The 27271-nt window shown below is 39.4% G+C and overlaps 1 protein-coding gene across 1 annotated transcript; it reads left to right on the top strand.

Annotated features, from left to right (window-relative positions):
- The first annotated feature begins 1749 nt into the window (after positions 1–1749).
- MEMO1 (mediator of cell motility 1) lies at positions 1750–27271 on the top strand. Its single transcript, XM_068155905.1, has 9 exons — positions 1750–2217; positions 12023–12104; positions 14035–14103; positions 15999–16111; positions 17458–17569; positions 18337–18479; positions 19615–19691; positions 25487–25591; positions 26855–27271. The coding sequence occupies exons 1-9, from the start codon at positions 2157–2159 to the stop codon at positions 26984–26986; spliced, it is 894 nt and encodes a 297-aa protein (XP_068012006.1). The 5' UTR covers positions 1750–2156; the 3' UTR covers positions 26987–27271.

The raw sequence follows: 27271 nt of genomic DNA, 5'->3' as shown, positions 1-27271 counted from the left end.
TCTTCCTAACATCCAGCCTAAACCTCCCCCAGTGCAGCTTGAGACTGTAATCTTACATCCTTTCATCCTGTTTTTCGCAAGCAATAAATGTCAAGGATATCTTGTCCACTCAGCTGCCCCTTAATCAATCAATCCTTCTTTAACTCATAGTTCTCTTGCATCACTATTAAAAGAATAATTAATTGAAGACTGCAGTCTTTGTTGCCTCTCAACTGCATTGGGAGGCTAGTACCATGGGTGTAAAGGAGGATCATCACTTATAAAAACTACACCAGACCTGTCTCTGCAACATTAGCCTTTTTGATCTTCAAGACATACTGCAAACGATGCCTTAGTCCCCTTGTTTCCCTTGGTTTACTCTTAACAAAAAAAAATATACAATAAAAACTAACCACCAAAAAACCCCCCAAAACGAATTTAAAAAAAAAACCAAACAACAAAACTAAACCTCTTTATTTCGCATGCATTTGTAACTGTCTGGGGGACTTTTCAAGGAATAAAATTGTGTAAGGGGGAGAAGGAGGATGTGTTCCCCGACTTGTCACACACATTTACCGTCTCAGATAGCATCAGCTTGCCTTAATACTTTAATGGCTGCAGGCCTTAATAGAATAGAATACGATACACATTTGTATTTTCAGAACTGTTAATAACAACATTTGTAAGGGAGGGCCTTCCAGCTGTTGTGGCTTCCCTCTCTCCTCGTTGTATCTCATACATCAGTAGATAAAATTGCCTTTTAGCTTTCCTGCATACTGTACTGGCCATACTCTCCAGTTCTGCCTTATTAACTATTTTGAGCTATGTTCTAAGTCTCCGTAGCAGCTGTCCATTCATAAAAAAAGAAAAAAATAGGAGGCGTGGGGGTGGGTGGGTAAAGGACTAGGGAATTAAACGGAGAACTGGGTACTACTACAATGTGCTCCACGGCACCGAAGACGTAACAGTACGGTCAGAGAGGCGCAGGAAAGAAACTGCGCTAGATCAGAAAGAAGGCACTTCAGCCCAGCAACCTCCCTCTTCTCTCAACCCGAAACCGCTGTGCTTGTCAAACAACGTTCTGCCCCTCGAGTCCTCCCAATTCGAACGGCTCCCACATCCCGCAATGGCGGCAGGAAAAGGCGGTACGGGAGGCTGAAACGTGTTCTAACAAGGGGGCAACCCCAGACACCAGAAACCGCCGCTTCACTCCCGAAAACACAGCCCACCCCTCATCTCCTACTTCCAGCCTGGGAGTCAGAGACCAACCGCGCTTACGCGCCCCTAGTTCGCCGAAAGGGAAGGGACACCTCGCACACAACGCCCGTCAGCGGCAGCTCTCATATGCTCGTAACACCCACCGCCTCCCCTCACCCGCGGCAGGCGGGGCGGCAAGTGGTGACGGCGGCGGGAGGGACCAGGGCGGGGCGGTGTTGTGGAGCGGAGTTCCCACTCGGCCCCCGCTCGCTCCCCTACCCAGCACCGGCCTCCCCTCATCTGACCTGCGCTAGTAATCTTCCCTTCCACCACGGAGACACAGCCCCGCCAATCAGCAGGGCCATAAGCGATCGCCACGGCAACACAGGCGGCCAATCCGAGAAGGACTCCTCCTTTCCAGCCCTGCCTTTTCTCCCCTGCCCCCACGAGGCGGTGCCGCTCCATTCCGCGCTTGTCAAAGTGGTGGGCGGGAACGGTGGACTAGAGGAGCCAATGGGGAGGAGGCTTTTGCTTTCGTGCCCAATAGAGGAGCGGCGCCTGTGTGGCCTCTAGTCCACGGGAGCCGAGCTGGGCCAAACCCAGTTGCTGCCGCGGCCTCCTTCTCTTCGCGTCCACCCCCGACACCTGCCAGCGCAGAGTTGGCGGCAGCGGCTGCCTCGGGCTTTGTCCCCTCTCCCCCCTTCCGTTCCTCCCCTTCACGCCGGGCGACCGCCTGCGGCAGAGGTCGGCGCCGCGGCCACGGCCCGCGCCGCCCCGCCCGCCGCCTCCGCGCGCCCCCCTCCCGCTCGCCGCCCGCCCGCTCGCCGCCCGCCCGCTCGCCCGGAGGCGCCGCCGGCAACGCCGCCTCCGCCCGCGGGGCCCGGGCCGTGCCGGGGGAGGAGGGGGAGCAGCGCCGCCGCCGCGGCCGGGCCCGTCCCCTACCGCCTCCCCCGAACACCATAGGCAGCTCCGGCACGAAGATGTCCAACCGGGTGCTTTGCCGGGAGGCTAGCCACGCCGGCAGCTGGTACACAGCCTCAGGTATTGGCGCCGCGGCCCGCAGCAACGCGGGGGATGGGGGGCTGAATCAGCACTTTCCGCTGTCGGGGCCGGTACCGGGTGCGGGGAGGGGCTGTCAGCCCCGCCCCCGCAGGCACGGCCGGCACATGCGGGCGAGTAGAAGGGGTAGGGACTGTGGCCCTCCTGGGCCCAGTTGAGGGGGTGAGGGTCCGAGGGATTGTTGGGCCCTGGTGGAGGTGGAGAGCGGCCTAGGAGGTCAGTTGGGTGGCCAGAGCCGGAGAGGGTGTTCCGCTGTGCATCCGGAGGCCATCGCATGTGCACACCTGCCGGCCGCCGCTGGCCGCTCCGGTCCTGCCCGGCTCGGGAGCCTGAGCCAGTAAAGCGGTGCCTTTCGCCGGAAAACCGGTGTTTAAGCGTGGCCATGGCTGGAACAAGCCTCTTAGGCGCTCCTTGTGTACCTACCCCTGCTTTAGGGACGCGCATTACTGTAACTAAGTGCCTCACGATGGTGGTGGTAGAGCCGGCCTGTGTATTGTGCTTCATAACGACTATTGCACTTAGTCAATGTGCGAGCACGCGAACAGATTTCGATATTTTTGAGTGGTCTTGTTGGTTTTGGGTTAATTATTGTGTTGTGTGGTTTTCTTTGGGTTTTGGTTGGTTTTGGGTTTTGTTTTGGTTTTTTTTTTTTTTTTCCTCCAGAAAGAATATAGCGGAAATGGGTGTTTTGCAGGATTAAAAGGCAGGCGATATAATGGGGGGGGGGGGGGGGGGGGGGTGTGTGTGGAAATAAGGAAGTTATTTCACTTCTTGTAGTTCCAGATGAGCTTCTGTCTTTCCTCCTAGAGCGCTTTTTCTAGTAGCAATGTCAAGTTACAAATGGGTTCCGTCTGGTTAGAATGTAGTATTTGCAGAAATAAAGACATTGTGCATTGAAGGGAGGGTACCACTCCTTTCTCCTCGCCCCCCACCTCCCAAAAACTGAAAAAAAAGGACCGAAGCTCGTAATAATGCTTTGATAGGACATATGTTTGGGAAAAAAAGTATTGTTTGATTTTGGGACAGAACTCTGCTGTTGTGGATAGGATGTATTTGTGGAGCTGTTAATAACAAGATTTGTAAGGGATGGTCTTTAAGCTGTTCTCAGGAGTATGGATTATTATGAAACTGAAGGTGAACAAGCTTAGATGAACAAAAGGTTCTTCTAAAGAATAGTTGAGATGGAGGGGGGATACATATTTTTAAAATATGAAGAGGTACATTCAATATCCTGACATTTAAGGACTAGATGTGAGAAGTCATACACTTCTTTTGGCTGTAATAGGTGCAGGTTCTTCAGTCCTCCACAAATTAGTGAACAGAGTATGAGGCAAAAATTGGAAGGAAAGAAATGTAATATAGGAAGAGCTAGTTTGTGAGGTAAGTAGCTGGGCTTCAAACGGTGGGTTAGCAATTTCGATACAACAGTAAAGGATGATTGTTTTCTTTCTGAGTTTAATATTCCAAACAATTGTTACAGCTATTACAAAGCAGTCTCAAATCTTCATCCAGTGTCAATAGCTTGTAATTACAGTTTTTTTCCAGTGGTCTAGAAATGTTGTGTGCTTTCTATGTATCTAGTATAACCTAAGTTACGTCAAAGGTATAGATTTAAATGTTCAGACGTCAAAATGTTGGAGCTTTGTGGTCACACTTCCCAATTCACTTGTGCTGTTTTAATTTATTTATTTATTTTTATTTATTCATGAATACATCAGAAAATGGATTTGCAACATGGAATGGCTAGTTGACCTGACACACAAATTTTGCACTTCATACCAATTTACTGCTGGATGCTTGCAAATATGAACTTTTATCTTTTAATCATAACTAAAGAGTCATAAATGCTGTGGTTGACAGTTTTGTTTTTTTCCTGTAATAGTTCAGTGCATAGGTTTATTAGACTCCACCGTGGTGAGTCTGTGTGACTAGTTTGTCCAGTACTACTCATCTGTAATAGGACATCCAAAACCACATTGCTCCCATTGCTTTTGGGCAGCCCTCTGGGTATTGCTTATTGAGGACATGGGGCTGGTTGCCCAGATGCTTACACTGCATGAAAAAAACCCAGCTTGAATCATGTAATAACTATGATGACTGTACTTCTGACAGTTGTTAACTGCTACAGTGTGTGGTGGAGGTAAGTGGTTAATGTTGCATAGGCTGGAGGTTTAGGAATTGCATTTCGCTTTCCTGTGTAGGATTTTTCTTAAACAAGAAAGGATTGTTATTTATGTCTCTGTTTATGGAGCTGTCTTGTCCTGTTTACATAGGGAATGTGAGAGCAGGGATTCTTGCTGTTCAGCAAGACAGAGACTACCCATTATTCGTTGCTTGGGTGTTAATTTTTGTGTGCCATATAGGACGGTCCATCAGAACTCAAAAGGAGATAAATGGTGACCAAGATGGCATTTGTTCACTACAGACTCAAAATCTTGTTGTGTTTTAAGCCAAACTTGAATGTCAGCTGCTATTTCAAACTTCTAACATTGTCTCATTTCCTCAGTTGTATTACTTGAAGAAAATAAAATATACCACATGGTTTCAACCTGCATAGCTTCAAAGATGGAGCCAAGGCAGGGATTAGTGTGTGAACTGATTGTTACTTACTGTGTCCCTGTGATTCTCAGGGGATTGTGTGGTCAAATTCTCATAGCTACTTTCTTCGTGCTTACCATCTTGGGTGATGGTGACTTACTGGGTTATATACATAAACTGGATAACACTTAAGCTTTTCCTTTCCTGAAAACTGTTCTCTTTTTGCAGAGCTAAATTAGATTACATAGGGCAAGCAGATGTCCTGAAAATGGTCATCCTGCTCCACAGTTAAGGTACTGATGTCTGAAAGAGTAATGAGAAATGTGATTTTTTTGGAGGATATGTTCAACATTGCTATGTATGAAAGTATTTTGAAGAGTCTGTGTGAGGGATGAGGTTTTTAAGTGGCAGTTTATTCCAAGGTACTTGAGGGTAAAACACCAACCAAACATCCAGGAAGATGCATACCATCCTGGAAGCAGTGGTTGGGGTTATTGACCGCAAAGAGAGCGGCAACTGCTGTACTTAAGAAAAATTGTATCTGCAAAAATTAGATAAAAACATGCCATGTATATACAAGTATCACCCTGTTGCACTGCTGTTGCATAGATTGTTTTTTGTGTGTGTGTGGGGGGGTGTATTTTGGGATTTTAAAAAAATTTCTTTTTTAATAAAGCATCATTGTGTAGTGAAAAGTACTGCATTCTGATTTATTTGGGGGGAAAAGTCCTGCTCCTGCAGGGAGTATTCAGATCTCTTGACAAATTAATTTTGACCATCAGTGGAGAAGAGGAAGATTAAAGACAACTTGAAACAAAAATGGTATCGTTTTCCATGACTGAATGCAGGACAGATACATTCTTAGATACAAAAGAAGCATCTGAAATATAAGGGAAATGCCATGCTATACTGAGCATGAACTATTTGTGGGACAGTGTATGGATGTTCTCTCCTGATTTACTCCTCCATGTGAGCAGATTCTGTAAGTGATGGTTCACTTCTCTGAGGAATCAATCCATGTGTTGCTGAAATGAAATGACACATTAGGCTATGGGCATTTTTTTTTCATGTACAGCAAGCCATTACAAGTGAGATGTCACACATTAGGGTGTTTAACATGGCTTATTCACTGGCAGCTGTCCTGCCTTGTCTGGCTCCTGGAAGTGCTAATTGAATGCTGTACTATTCTTTAATAAAGTGTTTGATATGGCTTGTCTCAACTTCTCCCTAGTCAATGGAATGCTGATAGAGTCAAAACAGAGAGGTTTTTAGTAAGCTATTCCACATCACAGGAGTAAAATTTAATTGAGGGGGAGTGTGAATAGCAATAGTATGTGTTCTGAAACTTAGCCTGAAAGATGAGTTTATCCCTGTATTTTGGTATAGCTTATTTCTGTTTTCCTTGACCAAGTCATAGTGGTCAGAGGTGTTCTTTCTAGTAGCATATGCCAAGTCCTTTGAACGAGGAGGGCTTTAATCTCCCTAGGCTTATTGACACAAATGTGAGTTGGCAGAGTAATTGCTGTGTTGGCTTGAAAGGCCATTGCATTTATTGTCTTCAAAGCTGTTTTTCATCATGAGCCAAATAAATGGTCTGTCTCCCAAGACTCGACTCTCCCTTTGGGTTGAGGGACTGTATGATGGTGTCTAGGTCAGCTGGAAAGGTTAATACGTTGAAGAACTTACACAGATGAGAAAATAAATGAAAAGGTAGATGTGTCATGAATGATCTGTTTAGAAATGATCATTTGTCTTCAAGTTGGCCACTATTTTAACATGTTTGCATTAATCATGGAACACAGTGTTAATATCATTTAATATTGTATACTGGAGTAATTTAAAATACAATTTCTAATTCTATCTGAATCACTTAGACACAGTAAGCCAAGATACTACAAGTAAAGAATGTAGATTCAATTTTCATTGTACAATTGCAACTGAAAAAGAGCTTTATAATTGGTGCAGTCCTGGTATTGTTAAAATAGGCCAGCAAGTATCATTTAGTGGATAATTCTACAAATGCAGGTTACATTTTGCATGTCTTAGAGCCAAAATTACTTTCTCGGAGCTATGAAACAAAAGTTCATTTGTCTGGATCTCTGAATAACTCAACAGCTAAAGTATTTTATAAAGCGTATAGGTGCATATTCTTACAAAGTGACATTATAGTTTGAAAATCTATTTCTTAATAATTTTCAGTAAAGGAAAAAGCCAAAACCTAGCAGAATACTGGAAAACTGGGACATTCAAGTGAGAGCTGCCACCAAAGCAGATTCCAACATTTCGGTTGTGGCTTATTTCCCCCATTCGAGTGTTACCTGATGTTTTATGTTCATTATACAATTTGTATAGTAGGAGTTTATGTAGCATTGGTGTAGTCTTTACTTATATCTTTTTTACCCAGTCCTGTAGTTTGCATAAGTAAATTTTTGCTAATTTCACCATTTCATCAATATTCAGTATTGGAAGAGAGCATATGCTAGCAGTAGAAAATGTGCCCACCAACATGAGTTATTGGAAATCACTGTCTATTCCTGACAAACCTTAGTCTTTGCATAGATAAAATCTGTTCTTTATTCAAGGATTTGGAATTTGTTGCAGAAACAGTTTGGGGTGTGTGTATGTGTGTTTGTTTTCAAGTGGGATCTGGTTGTGGTGGTGTTTGTTTGTTTGTTTGTTTTTTAATCAATCCTTCTGTTTTCTGCAGTTTTAACTAAGAAGAGAAACTAGTTAGTCCTTTGTTATGTTGCAATTGGTGTTTGCCTGATAACTGTATTAAATGCTTTGGATTCGCCTTCGAAGTTGTGGAGAGGAGAGTTCCCTTAGTTCCAGTTATTAAACTCTGTGCTATCCCCTAGGGTTTTGCTGTTACCTTGATTTTTGTAACACCCTACGAGAATAAAGACTTGTTTAGTTCTTAGTACATATGCTGTAATATTTTTCAGAAGTATTTTTGAGGTGTAGCCTTTTTCATCAGTGGTAAAGGTACTTAAAAGGAGTAAGGCTCACCAAAAAAATATTGGCTCATATAGGATAGGAGACATGCTTAGACAAGCAAAAGCAGTCAGGGAAAAAATGTGAGAGCTGGGGACTGCACCATTACTGTCTTTGTGCTCCAGCATTATTTGCATTGCTGCAAGTGCTGTACATGTGCAACCAGAGGAGATAAGAACAGTATTCCCTGATGATGCTATGAATTTTGGTTGAGGCTTATGCTTAGCCAGTTAAAAAAAGGCAAGCCATTGAGACTGAATATTCAGAACAAGCGCTGCATGTTCCTTACCAATCTGAAAAGGTAGATTTTGCACTAGTAATGGCTGCCAGGAGAGAAGCAAGTTTTCATTATGTTGTGTTGACAACTGGTGTGTAAGCACTTCAGCCTCATGCAAGGAGGTGAGCCTGGCTGTTGAAAGGGTGTGCTGGTCCTACTTAGTCCATAAACCCTGAACCACAGCAGCTGGAAAATGAAGTGATGAACTTAAGTGTGTGACTACCAGATGTCTGATTCATTGGGTAACACTGGCATGATTTAATGTGGAAGAATTCCTTCTAAGTTACTATAGTGCTTTGCAAGAATAATGTGGATTGTAAAAAATGATTTATCATTTTAGGCAAGATATTTGAATAAATGTTTCCTGTTGCTGTGTCCATAAATTTGACTAGTGGAGACTTAACTCAGTTACTTTAAATTTGGCATAACTGCTGCCCACTTCCAAAACAAAACAGGATGTGAAATATCCACAGATAATGTCAGCATCCTTTAGTTGCATACCTGTATTTATGCCTTATTTCATAGGATTGAAAGGTAGATCTTAATGTTATGTACTTCAGTGAAGCTTATATTTTGTCATCTAATCGTCCTTTAATCAATAAAAAGTATGATCTTACAGTATTAAAGTGGATTGATTGTTATATCCATAAGCCTTTTTATCCTCCTGTCTTGGTTAGCCTTAAAAACTCTATTGTGCTCATCCTGCAAGCTTTCTCAAGCTGGGCTTTCTACCTGCAGCTCCTGCCACTGCAGCAGGATACATAGATGGCAGTGCTATTCCTCACCCATTCTTGCCAGTTTAGGAGATGGATATTTACTGCAGTTACCTCCATGACTATTTGCAAATACTTCCCCCCCTGCCAATTTAACTTAATTTACCTATGAACCAAACCAAATTACAGAGCTCTTCCTGAAGAAGCTACTCATCTCTTATAACAAAATTCCTTATGGTAGAGCATTTCTGCTGCAATAACGTGGGTTTGTTTATATTTTGTATATCCAAATATTTTTACTTTAGCCTAAAGCATTGTCAGGTTTGTGAAGTTTGAAGAAAAACCTATCTGAATGTTCCAGTAAAAACTCGATGCTAATTTGGTAACAAGAAAATTACAGTTTTAGAATATCCACCTTAAAGTATTTGTAAGCCTGGGGAGCTGCAGGTAAACTTACACTCCTGCCAGCTCACGTGGGTGGCGTTTGATTGTTTAATTTTTTTTTTTTTTGTTCATTTCTTTTCCTTTAGCTACAAGGTCAGGTGAATATGTTATTAGTCCTTTGGAGAGAGAGATTTGATTACATGCTTTAATAAAAAAGTACAAATAAGCATCAGTTGAAATGCAAACTTTTATTAGGTTGTAACTAATCATTTTAAAAGGCACATTGTAGTTGGAGTAAAGAGAAAATCTGAAAGCAGATGTGTTACTGGGTCTGTAAGTATTCAGTGACAGAAGTTTCATCCCTTGGGTCATAAAATCGTAGAATGGCTTGAGTTGGAAGGGACCTTAAAGATCATCTAGTTCCAACCACCGTGCCATGGACAGGGACACCATCCACTAGACCAGGTTGCTGAAAACCTCATCTGTGCAGATCTGTTATTTTACTGCCTCTAGGAAAAAAATGTTTGTTGTTTTGTCAAAGTGAGTGTCTACAGTAGCAGACTAAGCAAACCTGGGCATCTTAGTAGTACATTGTAATATCAGACATTTTGTCTAGTTTTGAACAATCATACTGAACTTTAGAAAATTACCCACAATCTGAACTTTGTCTTTAAACTGTTTGGTGAGTTACCCCATTGGTCTTAACCAGAGACAAATCGCCTTAACCACTTTCTTGAGCAAAAATCCTTGCTAAAGAAGGGATGGAGGAAGGCCAAGCACTGTGCTTTGCTGGAGAAAAGAATGCCTAGGGTGTCTGTCACTTTGCTTGAGAGGTTCTGGCCTTTCTGCTATTGTGCTGACTCTGGGTCCTCATGTTTGAGGAGAATGGGTCAGGATGGGCAGTCATATGGGTTGGACGCGATGATCTTGAAGGTCTCTTCCAACATGGTTTGGTTTATTCTGTTTATTTCAGTCATGTTTTGTTTACATCTCTTAACCTCATTCGGAAAATACTTGGGGAGAATGAGGAAGCAAACTTCTTTTAAGTTATTTGTGTCTTCACTCATAAAAATAAAAGTGGTAAGACTGTAATAGAGTACTGTTTTAATAGCTGTCTACTAGGTCTCTTCCAACCTTAGCGATACTGTGATACTAGCTCAGAAAAAGGATGCAAATAGAGATCTACTTATTTTTACTCTAGCTTCCCCTCAGCAGCTTCCATTTTCTAAGATGTCATTATCCTTATCTCTGTTGCATGTATCTACTGCTTCTAATTTACACAAGCAACAGAAGCAGCAGAAAAAAATTGGCATGGGTTGTCTTGTTTCTTTGAAAATGTCATCATTTGATAAAGTCACTGCATGACAAAAGTGACAGTGGCTAATCAGTGTCATTTTTGCCTTCTTATTTGTAGACGGCAACTGAGGCATTCAAGGTGATCCTAGGCTTAGGGAAATGGTGTTTACTAGTTCACCTTCTTCATGTGAGAAGGTGGCATTCGTTTACAACCATAGAAGTCATCCCCTTTTCTATTAAAAAATAATTGAAAAAAAAAAGTTTTATATAAGAAATGGTTGCTTTAACACTCCCAACACACACCTCCCCCCGACCTTTCAGGTTTTCTAGAGAAAGCTTTTCAGCTATCACTGGTGAGTGACTGACTAGATTCTGTGAAAGCTGACATCTTTGCTTTGATCTTTTCAGTTTTTTTGAAAGCCATCAGCTTGAGATCTGGGCTGTTTGGAACATAGCTGTGAAATAGTTTTAGGTACTTAATTTGGGTTTGACTTTTCCTGGCAGTTGGTGGTTCGTACACCTGCATGGGGAAGATACAAAAATCTACAACGTGCATGGTAGAAGACAAGCAGCTTACTGCACCATACTTCACAGATAAACTCTGCTGACATACAGTTCTGTCAAAAGCATAGTATCAGCTGAGACTATTGCCTCTATTTTTGTTAATGACACATTACTTGTAACAATAGCAACTGAATGAATTTTACTTAAAGGACACAAAAACTTTCCATATAATAAATGTTGCACTGTATTTGCCAGACTTGCTTCTTCAGGAATAGCTTTACATCAGAAGTGCTTCTTTGTAATGGGAAAAAAACCCCAAAATATGGGCGTTGCGTTTGGGTTTTTTGTTGGGGTTTTTTAATGTTGTATTTTTAGAAGGCTTTTTTATCACCTGTAAGCTAATGGAATAGAGAATTTTTTTACTTGCCGAGTTACAGAATTCAGTTTGAAAGGAAAAAAAAAAAAGCACCACAGTTAAGTTGACCAATTATCAAAGTTAACATTGCTATGATGTGTATGTATTTGTAACTCATCTTGTTACAATGTTAGTGTAAGCATGGTGTCTTCTGATTTTTAGTTTTTTCCTTTGTATTTACAATTCTTCCAGGTTACAGTCTGCTTTGTGTTCTGCTCTTATGCATGTTTGGTAACAATAAAGGACTAAATACCATAACCATTTGGTGTCATGTCAGTATGCAAGGTCTTTTTATTTATACTGTTCTTCCATATCAAAGTCCCTTGGTGTAGATTGTCCTAACTTTTTTACTTCTGGATTCTGCAAATGTGGGAAATCTACCATTTGTCAGCCTCTCTTTTGAGATCAGCAGCCATCCTTTCTAATGACCAAATGGTATGTGCGTTAATCTACAGAGCAAGAATCTGAGAAGTGTGTGTGTGGATATGCAATAAATTGACTTCCTGAACTAGGAGTTTGAGACTTGACTACTGTAGCCTCCAGCATGACAGGCCTGATGGGTTTGCTTTGATGTTTAAGATTATTTTAAAATTTCTGGACTCCATTTCTTAATTCTTGAAGTATTTTGTATTCTTTCATGGCTTCAGTATTTCCTTCTTTTCATAGGACCCCAGCTGAATGCACAACTAGAAGGCTGGCTTTCTCAAGTACAGTCCACAAAAAGACCTGCTAGAGCCATTATTGCACCGTAAGTTTGGAGATTGTTTTTAGTATATATAATACTTGATCAGTTAAATGCTTCTGTATTTTGAGTGATATTGAAAAGTGCTGAAAGCTAGTATTTTGGATAAAGGAATATCCTGGTTTTTATTTTTTTAATCCATATTTTGGATATGGCATGGAATGGAAGAAATCTGCGCATGTTTTGGTATATTAGTTTCCTCTTGGTGATGGACTGCAAACACAACATTCACTCGTGATCCAGTAAGACAGGTTAAAAAATGAAGTAATGAAATACTGTTCAGCTATGCAAAGCATAAATGGGGATCATTTATACTGTTTAGGTGGAGTTCAATTTCTTGAAGGTAGTTGAGAGCTATAATAAAAAATGTTGGTCATTCCTATTTACTATGAGTTGGAAGGAATCGCTAGAAAAAGCAACTTAAATATTATGGTTTTCCTGTGTTAATGTAACCTTGATTTACTGTTGGAAGAAATTGTCCCATATCTGCCTTAAGTCATTCTCACAGGAATATCAGGAAAGAGGCCTTTCATCTGAGCATTATAGGTAACCTGGCTTCTTTTTTCCAGAAGCGCTGGGGGTCTTCCCATGGCCTCACCAAATTGTTTCGTGAACCATGCCTTTGTTTTCCCACCTGTAAATGAGATGTAGCTCGTATTTTTGCGAACGACTGAGGAAAAAGACCATAGCCAAGAGAAGCTTTCAGAAGGTTCTTTTGTCAAATAACATACTTTGCTAGTTCACTAGGTCTCAGTCTCCTATGTCTCTCTTTAGTACGTATGTTAGTATCTTTCTAAGCTCTTTCGAATGAGTGAGGTGACACTGAAGTAAAACCCCAGGGTAGTTTTGAAGATAACTTGCTTCAGGTATCCCTCTGTGGATGAGTATATATGCATGTGAGCACACAGACATAAACATAAAATTCTCCAGTGCTGTAAATGGGCAACTTGTATCTTCAAGTGTGATATATGTCCCAGGACTTGCAGCACATACCATTCTCAGTAGCATTGTATAAAGAGACTATCTGGAAAGCTGTGGTGGTGTTGCACATACTTGACTTAAAATAAATGAGACCCGTTTACCTAAGGTCGCAGTTGCTCCAGAGATGATGTGACTCAAGCTCTCTGTAGCAGAGGCAGTCTTCTGCTGTGGACTTGCAGCTGAGTGATTGTGAGCTCTTCTTCACCACTCTGCCTTGGATCTTGGGGAATGAATGTTAGGTGAAATTACTACTTTTAGCAATGTAAATGGATTCTTCTGTTTTTAACAGTCTTGATGGGAAGGGGTCTTATGATTTGGATGTGATATTTGAGACAAGTAGTTAGAACAATTATGAATGTTTTTTGGCGTGTGCACAAGTCATGAAAGGCTCCAGGCCAGAGTGATAGGAAATGGTAAAGCATGTATTGCATCCCCTGCAGTAAAAGCTACTATGCTGCATTCCAGTCCTTTCCTTGTGCTCATTCATTCTGTGGCAGAGGTACTGTTCTTCAATGCAGAACACTTCTGTTTATCTGCTGTAAGCTGTAGTCTCTTTGCTAGAGCCCTCTATGGTCATGGTATTCAGTAACGGAAGTGTGGTTAGAAGAGTTTTCAGCAGCTTGCTATTCTCTTGTCCCCTGGCTGCACTCCTAGCATCATCATGAGCTTCTGATAATACACAATTGTGTAACCTGCTTACTAGTATCTTAAAAGTAACAAAAGGTGCTTTGATCTGAAGGCTTACTTATTAATGTTCAAGTAAACCATCAGTGATAGTTTTTTAACAAGACTCTTGTACATTCAGTACTGCAGCAGTGCTCTCCAGCTCTTTCTATTTCTAGAGCATTGGGGACAAATAATATTTAATGCATTAACTTCTACTAGCAATATCTACATATTTAAGCTGTTCAATAATATTAAACAAGTTAATATTTTGTACACCTGCATTTTGCAGCCATGCAGGATATACCTATTGTGGATCTTGTGCAGCCCATGCTTATAAACAAGTGGATCCTAATATTACGTAAGTATTGAAGTCTTTTGGTTACAAGGTGTAAGACAATGCCACTGCAATTCTCTGAGACACTTAATGTTCTTTTTATCTTCCTGCACCTCAGAGTACTCATAATTTTGTACTCTGTTTAGGCTTTTATGTATCCCTTCTGTTTTAACATCATAAACATTCAATTTTTTTGTATTACAAAAGAAAAAAACAATGTATTGTTGAAAATGTAAAGCAATAGTGTCAAAAATTATTAAGACTTACTGGTGACTAACTTTTTAGAAGGGAGGGATTAAAGGTGTTCCTTTTTGTAGGTAGTAACATTTAATTTGGTTCATTCCTTGACATTCCACTGCTTTTATAAAAGCCGAAGCTGATTGTTTTTTACTGGTCTCAGTGCACCTTTCCTTTTTTGTTGGGAGGTTTCATTTGGGTTTAAAGTGTATTAAAATATTTGATCATGATTCTGCATTGGTTTTTCAGTGCAGGATTATGGGCTGAATGCTACCAGGATTCTCTCTGCTATGGAGAAAGTGACCAGTGTGTGTATATAATATTTGAAGTCAATGAATGTTACTTGTTGTAATAATTTTAAACAGACTTGTTTCTAACAGCACAAAAGTGTTTGGCTTTTTAAAGAAAACAAACCCAACACACTGCTGTAGTCTGCACCTGTCTCTGAAAATATGAATGCAGTTATTCTAGGTTAAAGGAATACAATTCTTACGTTCTATTCACTGAGATGTTTGGGTTTTTTCATGAAAAAAAATTAAAGCCTTTCCAGTATTTACTAAAAGTATGTAATTTACAATGTTTATGTGATAACTGGCAATGTCTGTCAGTTGCATAGTTATGCAATAACATTTTTTAATGCTCTTCAAAGACAGTGGTTTTAATTGTTTCTAAACTATTGTAAACAAAGTGAAAATAACTTAGTTTGACAGACAACTACATTCTCTAAAATTTCTCAAACAAGTTGTATTCCCCATATTCAATGACGTGGAGCTGATTGAACTTTCTAGATCAGTTGCTGTTTTGCTGCATGGGATATTTAGAATCTGTATTGCACATTCAGATATTTTGGGTTTATGGGCTCTGTAAAAAGTTTTAGTATTTTAGAATAACACTCTGTATGTAAGGAAAAAACCAAAAATCTTGTCTCCCACCCTTTAGTTCAGTGCCAGAAACAAGATTGTATGATCCTGAATCTGAAAAGCTGAATTTCCTATAGTTTGTTTTGTTTTGTTTTGTTTAAGTCCCATGACAGGAGACCCTTAACATCTAATCAAGAGCCAGGAACTGAGGACTTGATGAAATAACATCATGATGACGTGTGAAAGCTTGCAGCTAAAGCTATGAATGTGAAGGTCCAAGTCCCTGTTGTTCATGCAACAGCTGAATAAAAACAGCATTTGAGAGTGACTTAAATTTGAATTTGATGAAATCTGAAGTAAGGCTGATCAAGTAAATAAGTGAAAAAATGAGTAGGTGATAAATCTATAATCCTCATTTGAGGGCACATACCTGCAGTTGTTGAAGGTGGTGTGTAGCTGAAGATTGTGTTGATCAAAGGAGAGAATCCTAAAGTCTGTTCTAAGGGGCTATAAGATAGCATTCAACATCCAAACAAATCCAGTCAGACAGATTTCTAGCAAGTGAGTGCCCTCGACTATATGTAGCCTGCTTAAGTTGTTTAAGGCTGTGGGAAGCATTGTTGAACGGATCTCAGGATCAGTTCTGAGATAGCAAGCAAGGCTAGGTCATGGATTGATCTGTGGCCTTAACACAGCAGAGAAAAACTCTGTTGGTAACCATCACACAGTATTCCTTTGTACATTGTTATAAACTCATGACTCTAAACCAAGTCTCTGTACAACTGCAGTTGTCTAAATTGTGGGCTTTTGTGTTAATTGTAGCCGAAAAATTTTCATTCTTGGGCCTTCCCATCACGTGCCCCTTTCCCGATGTGCACTTTCCAGTGTGGACATTTACAGAACACCTCTGTATGATCTTCGAATTGACCAAAAGAGTAAGTGCGTGATAAAGCTTACATCTTGAAGATTGTTGAGGCTTGACTATTAACTGTGGTACTGCAGTGCTGAGGATTCTTACTGGTCTCTTCATTGCTTTTAAGTGGCATACAAGTATAAATCCCTTATTACTGCAATGAAAGCTAACTTCTGATAGATCCTGGTGGTTGCAGGCATTGCTATATTTTATAATCTTAATGTGTCTCTTGTTCTTGCAATTGAGGAGTTCTCAGACTTTGCTTATCTTTCCTCTAAAGAATGTGTGCTTCTTGACAAGTCAATTTTAAAAGGGTTTTCAAAATAAAAATTGCATTTGCATTCTAGCTCACTACACACCTACTCCACTAGTCTGTGAAGTATTCTGTCTGCAAAATAAGACAGTTCTTCAAATAATTTGAGGTTATTTCTGATAGAGTAATAATAGAGGAACAAAAAGCTGCTTTTATTTGGATCCATTATTGCACGTGACTACTTCTTTAACTGGCAGAACTTAAAAACTGTTAGTCCATGAAATACCAGTCTTTTAGAATAAGCTTAAAGGTGTAATCAAGATAAATTAGAGATTTGGACTTTCATGTTTTTTCAGGTGTACCTGTTGTTTTTTCAGGTGTACAGTTAATTTTTTCACAAGGGCTAGTTGCTATTTCATCACAACTGTGGTTAATCTGGCAGGACTTTCTACATAGTGCCTGCAGAAATTTCCATAGGTAATAAATTATTCGGGGGTTGTAGAACTCTTTTATGAAGCAGAGGAACAGTCCAACATGAAATCCTTTATCCACTGGAGAGATTTCAAACTGTAGATATGACTCTGCAGATCACCAAGTGCACTTGAGAGCAGAAAAGATAACTTTTAAGTGTGAATTATTTAATTAGTTTTAGTTTTCATAGTCTTTAGATTTCATGCTTCATTTAACAATAAATTGTAGTAAATAGCAGCACATTCAACAATGGCTCAGCTGATCAGCAATTAGTATTTTTTACTAATTACATGATAGGGTAGTTTGTGAAAATAGGAATTCAGTGACTGTGCAAATGCGTGCGTATTTTTCACGTGTTTTATTTGTGTTACTTAGATCTTCAGTTGTGATTCTTTTTTTTTTTTTTTTTCCCAATATACTATCAAAGTCACTAATTTAAGACTCTGACATTGTAAAGTAAATGTTTATATCTTAACCTGAACATAATTTTAATCCTCAAATGATTTTAAAGCAAGTAGTTTATGATGACAGTTCTTGAAGGCAAGTAATTTGATGTAGTGGGCATGTTCTGATAAACATGCACTGGCGCTTGCTTTACAGTACTAAACCAAAGATAGTTAAAATCAATCTTTAATTCATTACAGTTTATGGAGAATTGTGGAAGACTGGAATGTTTGAGCGTATGTCACTACAGACAGATGAAGATGAACACAGTATTGAAATGCATTTGCCTTATACTGCTAAAGCCATGGAAAGGTACTAGGGTTAATTCCTACTTCTACCAGAATGAACGTTATGTGCATTAAATGTTTGAACTACATTTGAAGTGCTGTAGGAAATAATAATACCCCTTATGGTATATAGTATCCTATATGGTGTATAATGCTTTCTCCCACCCCCCAATAAAAATTTTGGGGAAGATAGCATCAGAGTGTATTAGTTACTGTAACAGAAACAGAGTGGAGCAAACACCTCAATGATGAAATTGGAAGACACTCTTATAAACAAGTTTACATGTTTATAGTGACTTAATAGAGTTAATGTTAGATATGATTACATAGGTTTTTTTTTTTCATTTTTGCAAGGCATCTCTGGTTCTGTTTTGTTTTCAGTTTATTCTAACTTTTTTTTCCATAGTGTCTGTCATTTTCTCTGGAGTATCAGTATACATCTGGGTGTTATCTTCAGCATTTTCATGTACGTTGCAAAATTACCCAACATATATGCAGCATCTATACAGGGAGATTTTGAAGAGTCTTACTTTTTTGGTGGTTTAATTGTCTCTTTTGTTTAGCACTTTCACTTTGCAGCAAAGATAAATTCTATTTTGGGAGAGGTTGTGTTTTGTGAAATTGAAATAATTTCAGGTTCTAAAACAACTTCCTAGTATGATCATACCAAATTAACTGTATCTTCGGTTCAAGAATGTTCTTTTAAACAATTCTGCAATTTCAGTTAACAAGCCCTGAAAAAAAATCTTCAGATGTTACTTGAATTACAACCTCTTTTCTTTTGCTTATAAGCCATAAGGATGAGTTTACTATTATTCCTGTGTTGGTCGGAGCACTGAGTGAGTCAAAAGAGCAGGAATTTGGAAAACTCTTCAGCAAATACCTAGCTGACCCTAGTAACCTCTTTGTGGTTTCTTCTGACTTTTGCCATTGGGGTAAGTCTCCCATCTCTTCGTTATAACAGTATGATGAGTCATTTGTAGTAATTTTCAAACAATGTATTTTGTTAAACACTGAACATTCTAACTTCTGGTAAATGCATCTTTGAAACTTAAATGCCTTTATAAGGTTAAAGAAAAAAATAATCTTATTAATCTGGAATAATAGATGAAAAATATTAATGTAATGTTTTCAGTGTAGTACAGGTAATACATGGTGAAGATGTATGGGTTTATATACATCTCTTTACTGTTGCAATGAAATTAGTGTCTGAGTTTCTTGCTCTTCTTTTAAGCACTTCAAAGGAACTTGCAGAACTAATTACCTAAAAACTCACTGGACTTACACCATCCCTCTGAGGGAAATAAGTTTTATACGTTTTACTTCTGGGTAAGATAGCAGGTGGAGTATCTATGCCAGTTTGTCAGAGCTATCCCAGTTCATCTTGGTGGCAGAGCTATAAAGACTCCAGAAGCCTTGACTTCTGTCCTACTTTAACACTTTACTTTTCTTCTAAGTGTGAAAATAGCCGGAATAGGGACTGCTCCAGAAAGATGTTTTTACGTTACACAACAGACCTGCTTCTCTTTTTTCATTGTCATCTTTGGTCAACTTACGTAATTTTATGTAATATTTTACTCATGTTTGAACTGAGGAATATGTGGAGGTATATAAGAATGATCTGGGTTCTGTTGTGCCTAATGAACCATCTGGAACTGTTCATTTATCATGAACTTTGCCTTTGAACCTTCCTTAATGGTTATTGTGCAAGCAGAAGTAGCCTTACTCCAGGGCTGACTTTGTCAAGTGGAATATCAAAATGAAACGTTGCTTTACATTTTAATTTATGGAATTGGATTCTAAGGCAATAACAAACAATTAGTTTGTGATACTGCAGTGTCATTTGTACATAGGTTTTCCTTCAGGAATATAGCTGCCTGCCTTGTATTTCTTCACTTCTGGGCTGCTGCTATGATTGCCCTAGAATTTCTTCAGTGGAGCTAAAAAATATAAAGTAAATAAAGATTACTACTTTGAAAATATTATTATTTCAATTATTTAGTAAGCACTAGGGAGTGTTTTAGCTACGATTCTTCCCTTTTTTATTTTATACATGATTTTTGTTTCAAGGTCAGAGGTTCCGTTACAGTTACTATGATGAATCCCAAGGAGAAATTTATAGATCCATTGAGCACCTAGATAAAATGGTAAGTTTTCAGATTTGGTGGAACTAACTAACAGATTTCTCCTGTTTATTACATTTCTTTGAACACTTTAGAAATTTCTGTAGCAAAATATTAGAGATTAGCTATTTTATTGAATGTATACTTTTCTTTTGTTTGCCACAATAAGAACTCATCATGTGGTTTTAGCCAGTATCCTTCATTTTGACTGCACAACATACTACAGGTATAATCCAGTAAGCATAGTTTAGGAGAATAAATGCATGTTTGCCTACCTAAAGTGCCCTAGTGTAATGTAATTCCTGTCCACATACCCTCGTATGTTTCTGAGAAGCATTAAGAATTATGAATTGAGTGTTGTAATAATTCAGGCTTGACAGCTGTGATACCTGCATATTGAAAAAGTGTTGGGATTATGCTAATGGTTTTAGCAACATCCATTTTGAGGAGGAGGGGCTGTAGGGTATTGTGCTGGTCAGAAAAACAAAGTTACCTTTTTCTTTGGAGTAGTCTTTCCTCTGTCCCTCACACTGTAGTAGGTGTTGAGGAAAAGCAGTAGACCCTACTGCATTCTGGCTTTGGCAAATGTCTGAAAGTGGCATTAAATACATAAAGATGATGCCAGTGATGGTGCATTTGCTTTGCAGTCACAGGAGCCGAGGATTTCTTTTTAAATTAAAAAGTGCAAGACTGTATTCAAGGCACAGAATTGAAGTAGTTCTTCTGAAAATATGTAACCTTAAAATCTGCTTACAACTGTTTGGATCATTTATGTAACTTCTGTAGAATGTTTTAGAAGAGAGAACTGTTACTCAGGGCACGTTCATTTTATTTTTTTCTTAATCGCCTTGAAGGAATAAATCCTCTATCTGCTGAAGACCTCTCTGGAGTTTTTTGCTTTGCCTATCCGTATTAACCCCTTTGTTTTAACCTTCATTCTATTTATCCCACATTTAATAATTCCTATTGACAGCTGAAAGGTTTCTCTATGAAAGACAAGTGTTTTTCTACAGAGTCTCAGAATTGGAGCTTGAGTGTTTTTGCAGATTAAGGTGCATTAGCAAACATTAGTTTCCCCTTGTTGGTTTCTATGGTGAAAGACTGGAGTTTGGCATTTAATTAGTTTTAGTGAATACATTGCTGCACCAACTCTTTCCTTTAGTAGCTATTTAGCCAAAAGGACATTATGGGTTTTGTCACATTGAAAAAGTGTTTTCATAGTTATTAAACAGTAGGCATATAATTTTCAATCTTTTTAACTGGAAAACTAAATGTGCTGCATGCCTGTTTATATCATGCCATATGTGAACACATGACTCTATAGTCAAACTTTGTAAAGAGTAGGTTTTGCTTTCAGTAAACTTGAGAAATGTCTTCTTAGCAGTATTGTGGGTACACTTGAGACACTATCCACAATGCTACAAATATCTTCCTGTCACATTTCTTCAGCTTTTGGAAGAGGTTTATTCCTATCTCTATGTCCCACTCAGCTAATTCTTGTTTCCTTAGATAAATATTGAAATTTTTTGTCCTTTGGCATGCTAAAGAAACTTGGATTGTTGTAACCACTAGGCCTCTCCACAGAGGAAAATATCATTAAGTTAGTCTTACTACAGTTTTGTCTCTTCTCAGAGGTTTTAACCTCTGCTGTTACCAGTCCAGTACAAGGAAAGCAGCTGGCTGAGCACTTTGTAAGCAGGGAGATATTCTGGTTAAGATGAAATTACTTTTTGTTAGAAACGCTCTTGCCGGAGGACAACCATCTCTTCTGTATTTAGATTGGACCTTAAATACAGATGCATGATAATTTTTTTGCTAGCTCATGAACAAGGTCAGGCATTGAATATTTACAAACCTTGTAACTGCTGTGAGAGATTTTATTTGCTGTGATTTTAAGTTAGAGCATTTAGACTCCATCATAGAAAAATACAGAGTAGTAAATATTGTTGGGCAGACATAGGTTTCTCTGGGGTAACTCTTCATGTGACTGCTGTTACCCCTAGGGTACCGCAGTGACAGTGAAAGGAGTAAACAGCTCCATGGTTAACAGGGGTGACTTAAGGAAGAATCTGTGAATGAAGAGTTATAATGGAGCAGCTGATTTGCAGTGATCTGTTTGTATATCATAACCTGATACCTACCACCTTCTTAAATAAAAGTGGGGGAATATTCTGTAAGGCATCATCAAAGAGTAATTATTCTTTGCTTATGGTAACAGGAAGATGCAGGCTGCTTGCTTGTTTTCACTGCCAGATTGGTCATTTTATATCTGTTTGTGAAACCTTATGCCTCATTCGAGCCAACAGAAGGATTCTGTTACCCTGAAGGCTGAGTGGGGAGGATTACACAGGCACTGAAGAGAGCTACACAGGAGCAGTGCACAACCTGGGTGGCTCTCAAGTGGTTCTGATGGACTGCTAAATTCTGATAGCTTCCACCATGCTGCTAAGGTGTGCCACCACCTTCTACAGTGTTTCAGCCTGGAAAAGCTTCTTAGCTTGGGCATAATGCAAGACCACTGCTCTATGCCTGGGCGCCCAGCTCCAAGCTGTGCCTATCCAATAATTTTCCTGTTGGTTGTTTACCTTCTAGTCTTGAGTGACTCACACATGCAAAGATAGTTGGACTGGTTAGTGCTAAGACCAGGTTTGTTTCTACTTCCATAAGTGTGCTACAAGTTTATATTTTTTTAGGTATGAATAAGTGGCTGAAGTAATTGATGGCAAACTTGAGCAGCCAAGAAATATTGGAGCATAGTACAAAATAAGCCCATGGGCTTTATTCTGTTTTGTGGGTTGGAGTGGTGTTTTGGTTGGTTGGGTTTTGTGTATGTGTGGGTTTTTTTTGTTTTTTGTTTGGTTGGGGGGTTTTGTTTGGTTGCTTGGGGTGTGTGTGTTTGTTTTGTTTTATGGAGTTACAGAATTGTTTGGGTTGGAAAAGACCTTTAAGATCATCGAGTCCAACTGTTTTCTTGACTCTACCAAAGCCGGTGCTAAACCATATCACTAAGCATCACATCTCTGTGGCTGTAAAACACTTCCAGAGATGAGGAATCAAACACCTTCCTGGGGAGCCTGTTCCAGTCTGAGAACCCTTTCAGTGAGAAAGCTGCTTCTGATACCCAACCTAAACCTCTCCTGGTGCAACTTGAGGCCATTTCCTTTTATCCTATCATTTGTTACTAGAGAGAAGGACCACCCCCTCACCTCACTCCAATGGCCTTTCCAGAAGTTGTAGAAAGCAATGAGGTCTCCCCTCAGCCTCCTCTTCTCCAGAACTTACTTTGTTTTGTTTTGCTTGGGCTTTTTTATGTAAGCTTGTAGATACTTGATCCTATAGGGGATGATATTTAAGAATGTAAATGCTTCTAGTCATGTTAACTGCGCTGTGTTAAGGTATTGTAGATGCCATTTACAGTAACTGAGACACACAATTTCTATGTGGTGCAATAATAACCATGTGATAAACTGGAGAACTGTCTGATTGTTTGCATTTTTATCAATCATTTGCATTTTGTCACATATTTAACTCTGTTCTAACTCATGCCTAGCTGAGTCTTGAATACCGACAGTTATAAGCTTCACACCTTCTCTTTTTGGGAAAATAAAACACAACCTGACAAAAATGTTTCCTTTGTCTGTAACAACATTCTAGAGTGAGGAATGAGCCTGGTTAGTCTTCGCTCCTCTGCCACAGGTCTGGGGGTTTTTTTTGTAAATCCAAATGGTTGAAAAGTTCACTACAGCTGAATACTTGTAGGGTATGTGTTAATATCCATTTTCTTTGGATTGTCTCCAGTCTGTGATGTATGGAGCTCTGTTAGCAGTTGCTGGGATGAACTGCATAGCTCTGAATGTTTCAGTGCTGAACTGTGCCTTGAAATGAGCTTACTAGGCATTCTGTTAAATCCATGTCCATTCATTTGAGACAAACACTTAAATGCCTCTGCCCAGTATGTTCCAGTGACTTACAACTATAAAATGAGTCCATTTTCACTTCTAAAAAGTAATGAAAGGGTTTACAAATGCATAAAATATTCTCATGAGCTGTTCAGTATCTGAATAAATGCCTTATGCTTGTTTAGTTTCACTTGAGTATATAGATAAGTTTGAGTCTGCTTTCCTTAGCTGTGTATTGACAAGTAAATGGATGGTCAAAGACATGCTGCTTAAGCTTTACAAATTCAATTATATCTATGTAATCATGTTAGTTAGAGAATAGCTACCTTTATTTTTTTGGCACTTATTTAGGTTCCATAGATCTGGAGTGAGTTAACAGCTGGCCGGGGGTCCAAACATGCTCTCCATGACCCAGGGAGAACTGAGCTCTTGCCAGCAATTCAGTCAGCATAGTTTGGTTTTATTTTTCCATAAAATTGATCTCTTTATGCATTCACCTTACATCTGGTTTTAATTAAATGTACACAAAGGTAGTGGTTGTGGTTGCTGTTTTCTAATCCTCCCAAGCTCTCCTGGGAATCTCCACCACCTCAATTGTGAGCTGTGATCCAGTCTGAATAACTAGCACATTTGCCAGATCAGCCAACGCCCTTGCAGAGTATTCAAGAAGTTTCACTTTTGAGGTGGAGACTTCAGACAGACTGACTGCTTCCTGTACTGGGATTTCTCCTTTTATCATCTATGCTTTCCCAAGAGCAGGTGAAAGGGCTGGAACATTTGCAGAAACCTCAGGAGAAATTCTCTCCCTTTCTGATACCAATCTCCCATTGTCCTCATGCAAAGTATGTTGTTTTCCAGTCTCTAAGGAAAACCTTCCTTTTCCATCAGCTACATTTAAGGATCACAGCTAAATGTCTTAATGAATTAGTGAGAGTCTGGAGCTCTTTCACCTGGTGAAAAGGATTAATTTTGAGACAAAGGAAAAATGCAAGGGAATGGAGACAAATACAGGCAAAATGGCAAAGCCATGATGAAGCCCAGACAATAGTTCAATTAGACTTGGTTTAAATTGCTTTCCTGGTATTGATCTGCTCTGTGGATGGAGTAAGAATAGGCTGTATCTGGAGTTGTAGGATCCTTTTTGCTTTTAAGAATGCAAGTGTGAAGGTTTTGTTTTCCATACATGTGGTGGTTTTCATAGTGTGATTCCACCGGATCATGGATCTCATTGTGGATGGAGATGACGTACATACGTATTTGCCTCATGCAAAGAGGAAGTACCATTTCCTGGCTCTTGAAGTTTCTGTCATGCTCCAGCTTTCTAGAGCTTTGGAAATGTTCTGGATCTGCTTTCTGTGCTCTGTGCAGATGGCCAGTCTTTGTGCAGGTCAACTGCCTTCCATGTGTGATGTGTCTAGGATACACTGCAATGGCTATGTGCTTGAATTGCATGTGTGTGTATTGATGATTTGCTTAGGGTTTTTGATATCTGGAAGTCCCAGGCAAGTGTTCAGCCCTGAGTTCAGTTATCAGGGAGGAGATAGTGGCAAAATTTCTTGCTCTTTTGCACACTAAGTAAGTTTTTCTGGTTATAGCTATACAAAATACTATAGATGCAAGGCACCCTTGGATGTGGGGATCAGCTAGTCTGCAGGAAGAGATTTTTAACGTGTCACTGTTACTTGCAAATGTAGCTTCATGGATCTGTGGATCATTGACAGCTCTGAAAGAGCTTCTGCACTTCTGGTTTGGCAAGGGATGACAAGAGGACTACAAGCTAGAGGTCACATCCTGAGCTTCCCTTGGTATAAAGTAGAGATTTTTTTCTTCCTGAAGTATTCCCTGCTGTCATAAATAGCTGATGTATGAACACCAACTTGTGAATATGCGAAGTAACTATTCCTATTGATTCTTTTTCAGGGTATGAGCATTATAGAGCAGCTAGATCCTGTATCTTTTAGCAACTACTTGAAGAAATACCATAATACAATATGTGGAAGACATCCTATTGGTGTATTATTAAATGTAAGTAACTCTTGATTTGTTGAAAAATGAAACCTCTAGCAAAATGCTTACATTGTTTTGAACACAACATTCCTGGAGTATTCCTTAGATCTAAAATGCAGTCTTGAATTAATTATTTTTCCAAGTGTTCTCAATTTCCATGTGTTGCATATAGACAAATGTAAGCTTTTACAAAGGCTGAGAGTTTTCAGCTCTTTCTTCTCCTAAAGGAAATGAGGTGTCATGTTCCTTTTGAATTTCATTCATTTTCTCTTGCCCCTAAATAAAGAAATTCATCTCCCTGAAGAAGTACATGCTTACTCTTTTGAATCAGTACTTGCAAAAATGTATACCTTTTTTCCTGTATTGCTATTAGCTGGCTGTTGAGTGCCTTGTGATGGCAGCATTTTTGGGTTCTGCAGATATGACGAAAGATTGTTTCTGTATTAGTGCAGTGTGAACTTGTAAATTGAGGGCAATTAGAATTCAGATTAACTGGTACTTACTAGTTACCCTATTCTGCTTTGGTGATGCAGTGGAGACATAAACCTGGCTTCACTTAGTTGTCTAAATTGGGTCACAGCTGCTGTAATTCAAATCTGAAAGAGGAAGCACATTCATCTTTTAAAAATGGGAAAACTTAATTCACTGGAAATGTAGTCTATATGAAGAACATTTAAAGGAACTTTAGAGTCTATAAAGGTTTGTATGATCACTACCAATACGGGGGATGTATGTAGCAAAACTCAGTACTCTGACAACTCTGCAAAAATATCCGACTCAGCTTCAGGTGGTGATTTGTTTTGCAGTGAATCTGAGCAAAATGTTGTTCATTCACTTTTGCTAATAATCACACCTTAATAAATTGTCTTGGTACATTTTTTTCCGTAGTGGAAGAAATATTATCTAAAAAGTGTCCATAGTGTGGGTGTCTTGTTCTCTGCTTTTTATTCACTACATCTGTGTTTCTGTGTACATTCCCTATGGAACTGAAAGTGTTGTTCCCAAAGGATCTATTTTGAAAGGTTGTTTAACATTGCTCTATAAAACTGTATGGATGTACGTAGTGCAGTGGGGGGAGTGTCAGTGAATGAAACACTACAGAAATGGATTAGGTGCACAAGTTACTTGGAGATGCATATAATATTACTGTATTATGGGAGATGGTCAAGGACCCCTGGGGAGAGGGGAGAAGATTGAGATGTAGAAAATGTCATAATTTCACTGATAATTTTTAAAACCAGTTATTTTTCTCTTTTCCTTTTTTTTTTTTCCTCTCTTCAGGCTATCAGTGAGCTCCAGAAGAATGGAATGAATATGAGCTTTTCATTTTTGAATTATGCTCAGTCAAGCCAGTGTCGAAACTGGCAAGACAGCTCAGTGAGTTACGCAGCTGGAGCACTTATGGTCCACTGAACTGCTGAATGCTCAGGGATGGCACCTGCACACACTCTGTATACGGGGTCCCAGCCTAGCCCTTACAAAGATACAGTCCTTGGTCTTTGGGTATACTGAAACCTCAAACTAATAGAACTCTCTTCTTTTTTAGTAGGTGTAGTCCTTCCTTAGTTTTGACTCATTTAAAAATGCTTTCTTGTCTAGGACAACAGAAGGAAGGCTGGTATCAAGAACTTTTGTGATCTTTTTTTTCTTTTTTCTTTTTTTTTCCTCCTTTTTTTTTTTCTCCTTTTTTTTTTTTTG

The sequence above is a fragment of the Melanerpes formicivorus genome, unplaced genomic scaffold (assembly GCF_026170545.1).
Source record: "Melanerpes formicivorus ecotype bairdi unplaced genomic scaffold, bMelFor1.0.p_v2 SCAF_2, whole genome shotgun sequence".
NCBI lineage: Eukaryota > Metazoa > Chordata > Aves > Piciformes > Picidae > Melanerpes > Melanerpes formicivorus.
Note: the sequence above shows the minus strand (reverse complement) of the source record. Positions and strands in the feature narration are given on the sequence as shown.

Coding starts and splice junctions, on each gene's coding strand:
- MEMO1 (XM_068155905.1), top strand. CDS start 2,157: ATGTCCAACCGGGTGCTTTGCCGGGAGGCTAGCCACGCCGGCAGCTGG. Junction 14,104..15,998: donor CAAGTGGATCCTAATATTAC/GTAAGTATTGAA, acceptor TGTTAATTGTAG/CCGAAAAATTTTCATTCTTG. Junction 18,480..19,614: donor TTCTGACTTTTGCCATTGGG/GTAAGTCTCCCA, acceptor TTTTGTTTCAAG/GTCAGAGGTTCCGTTACAGT.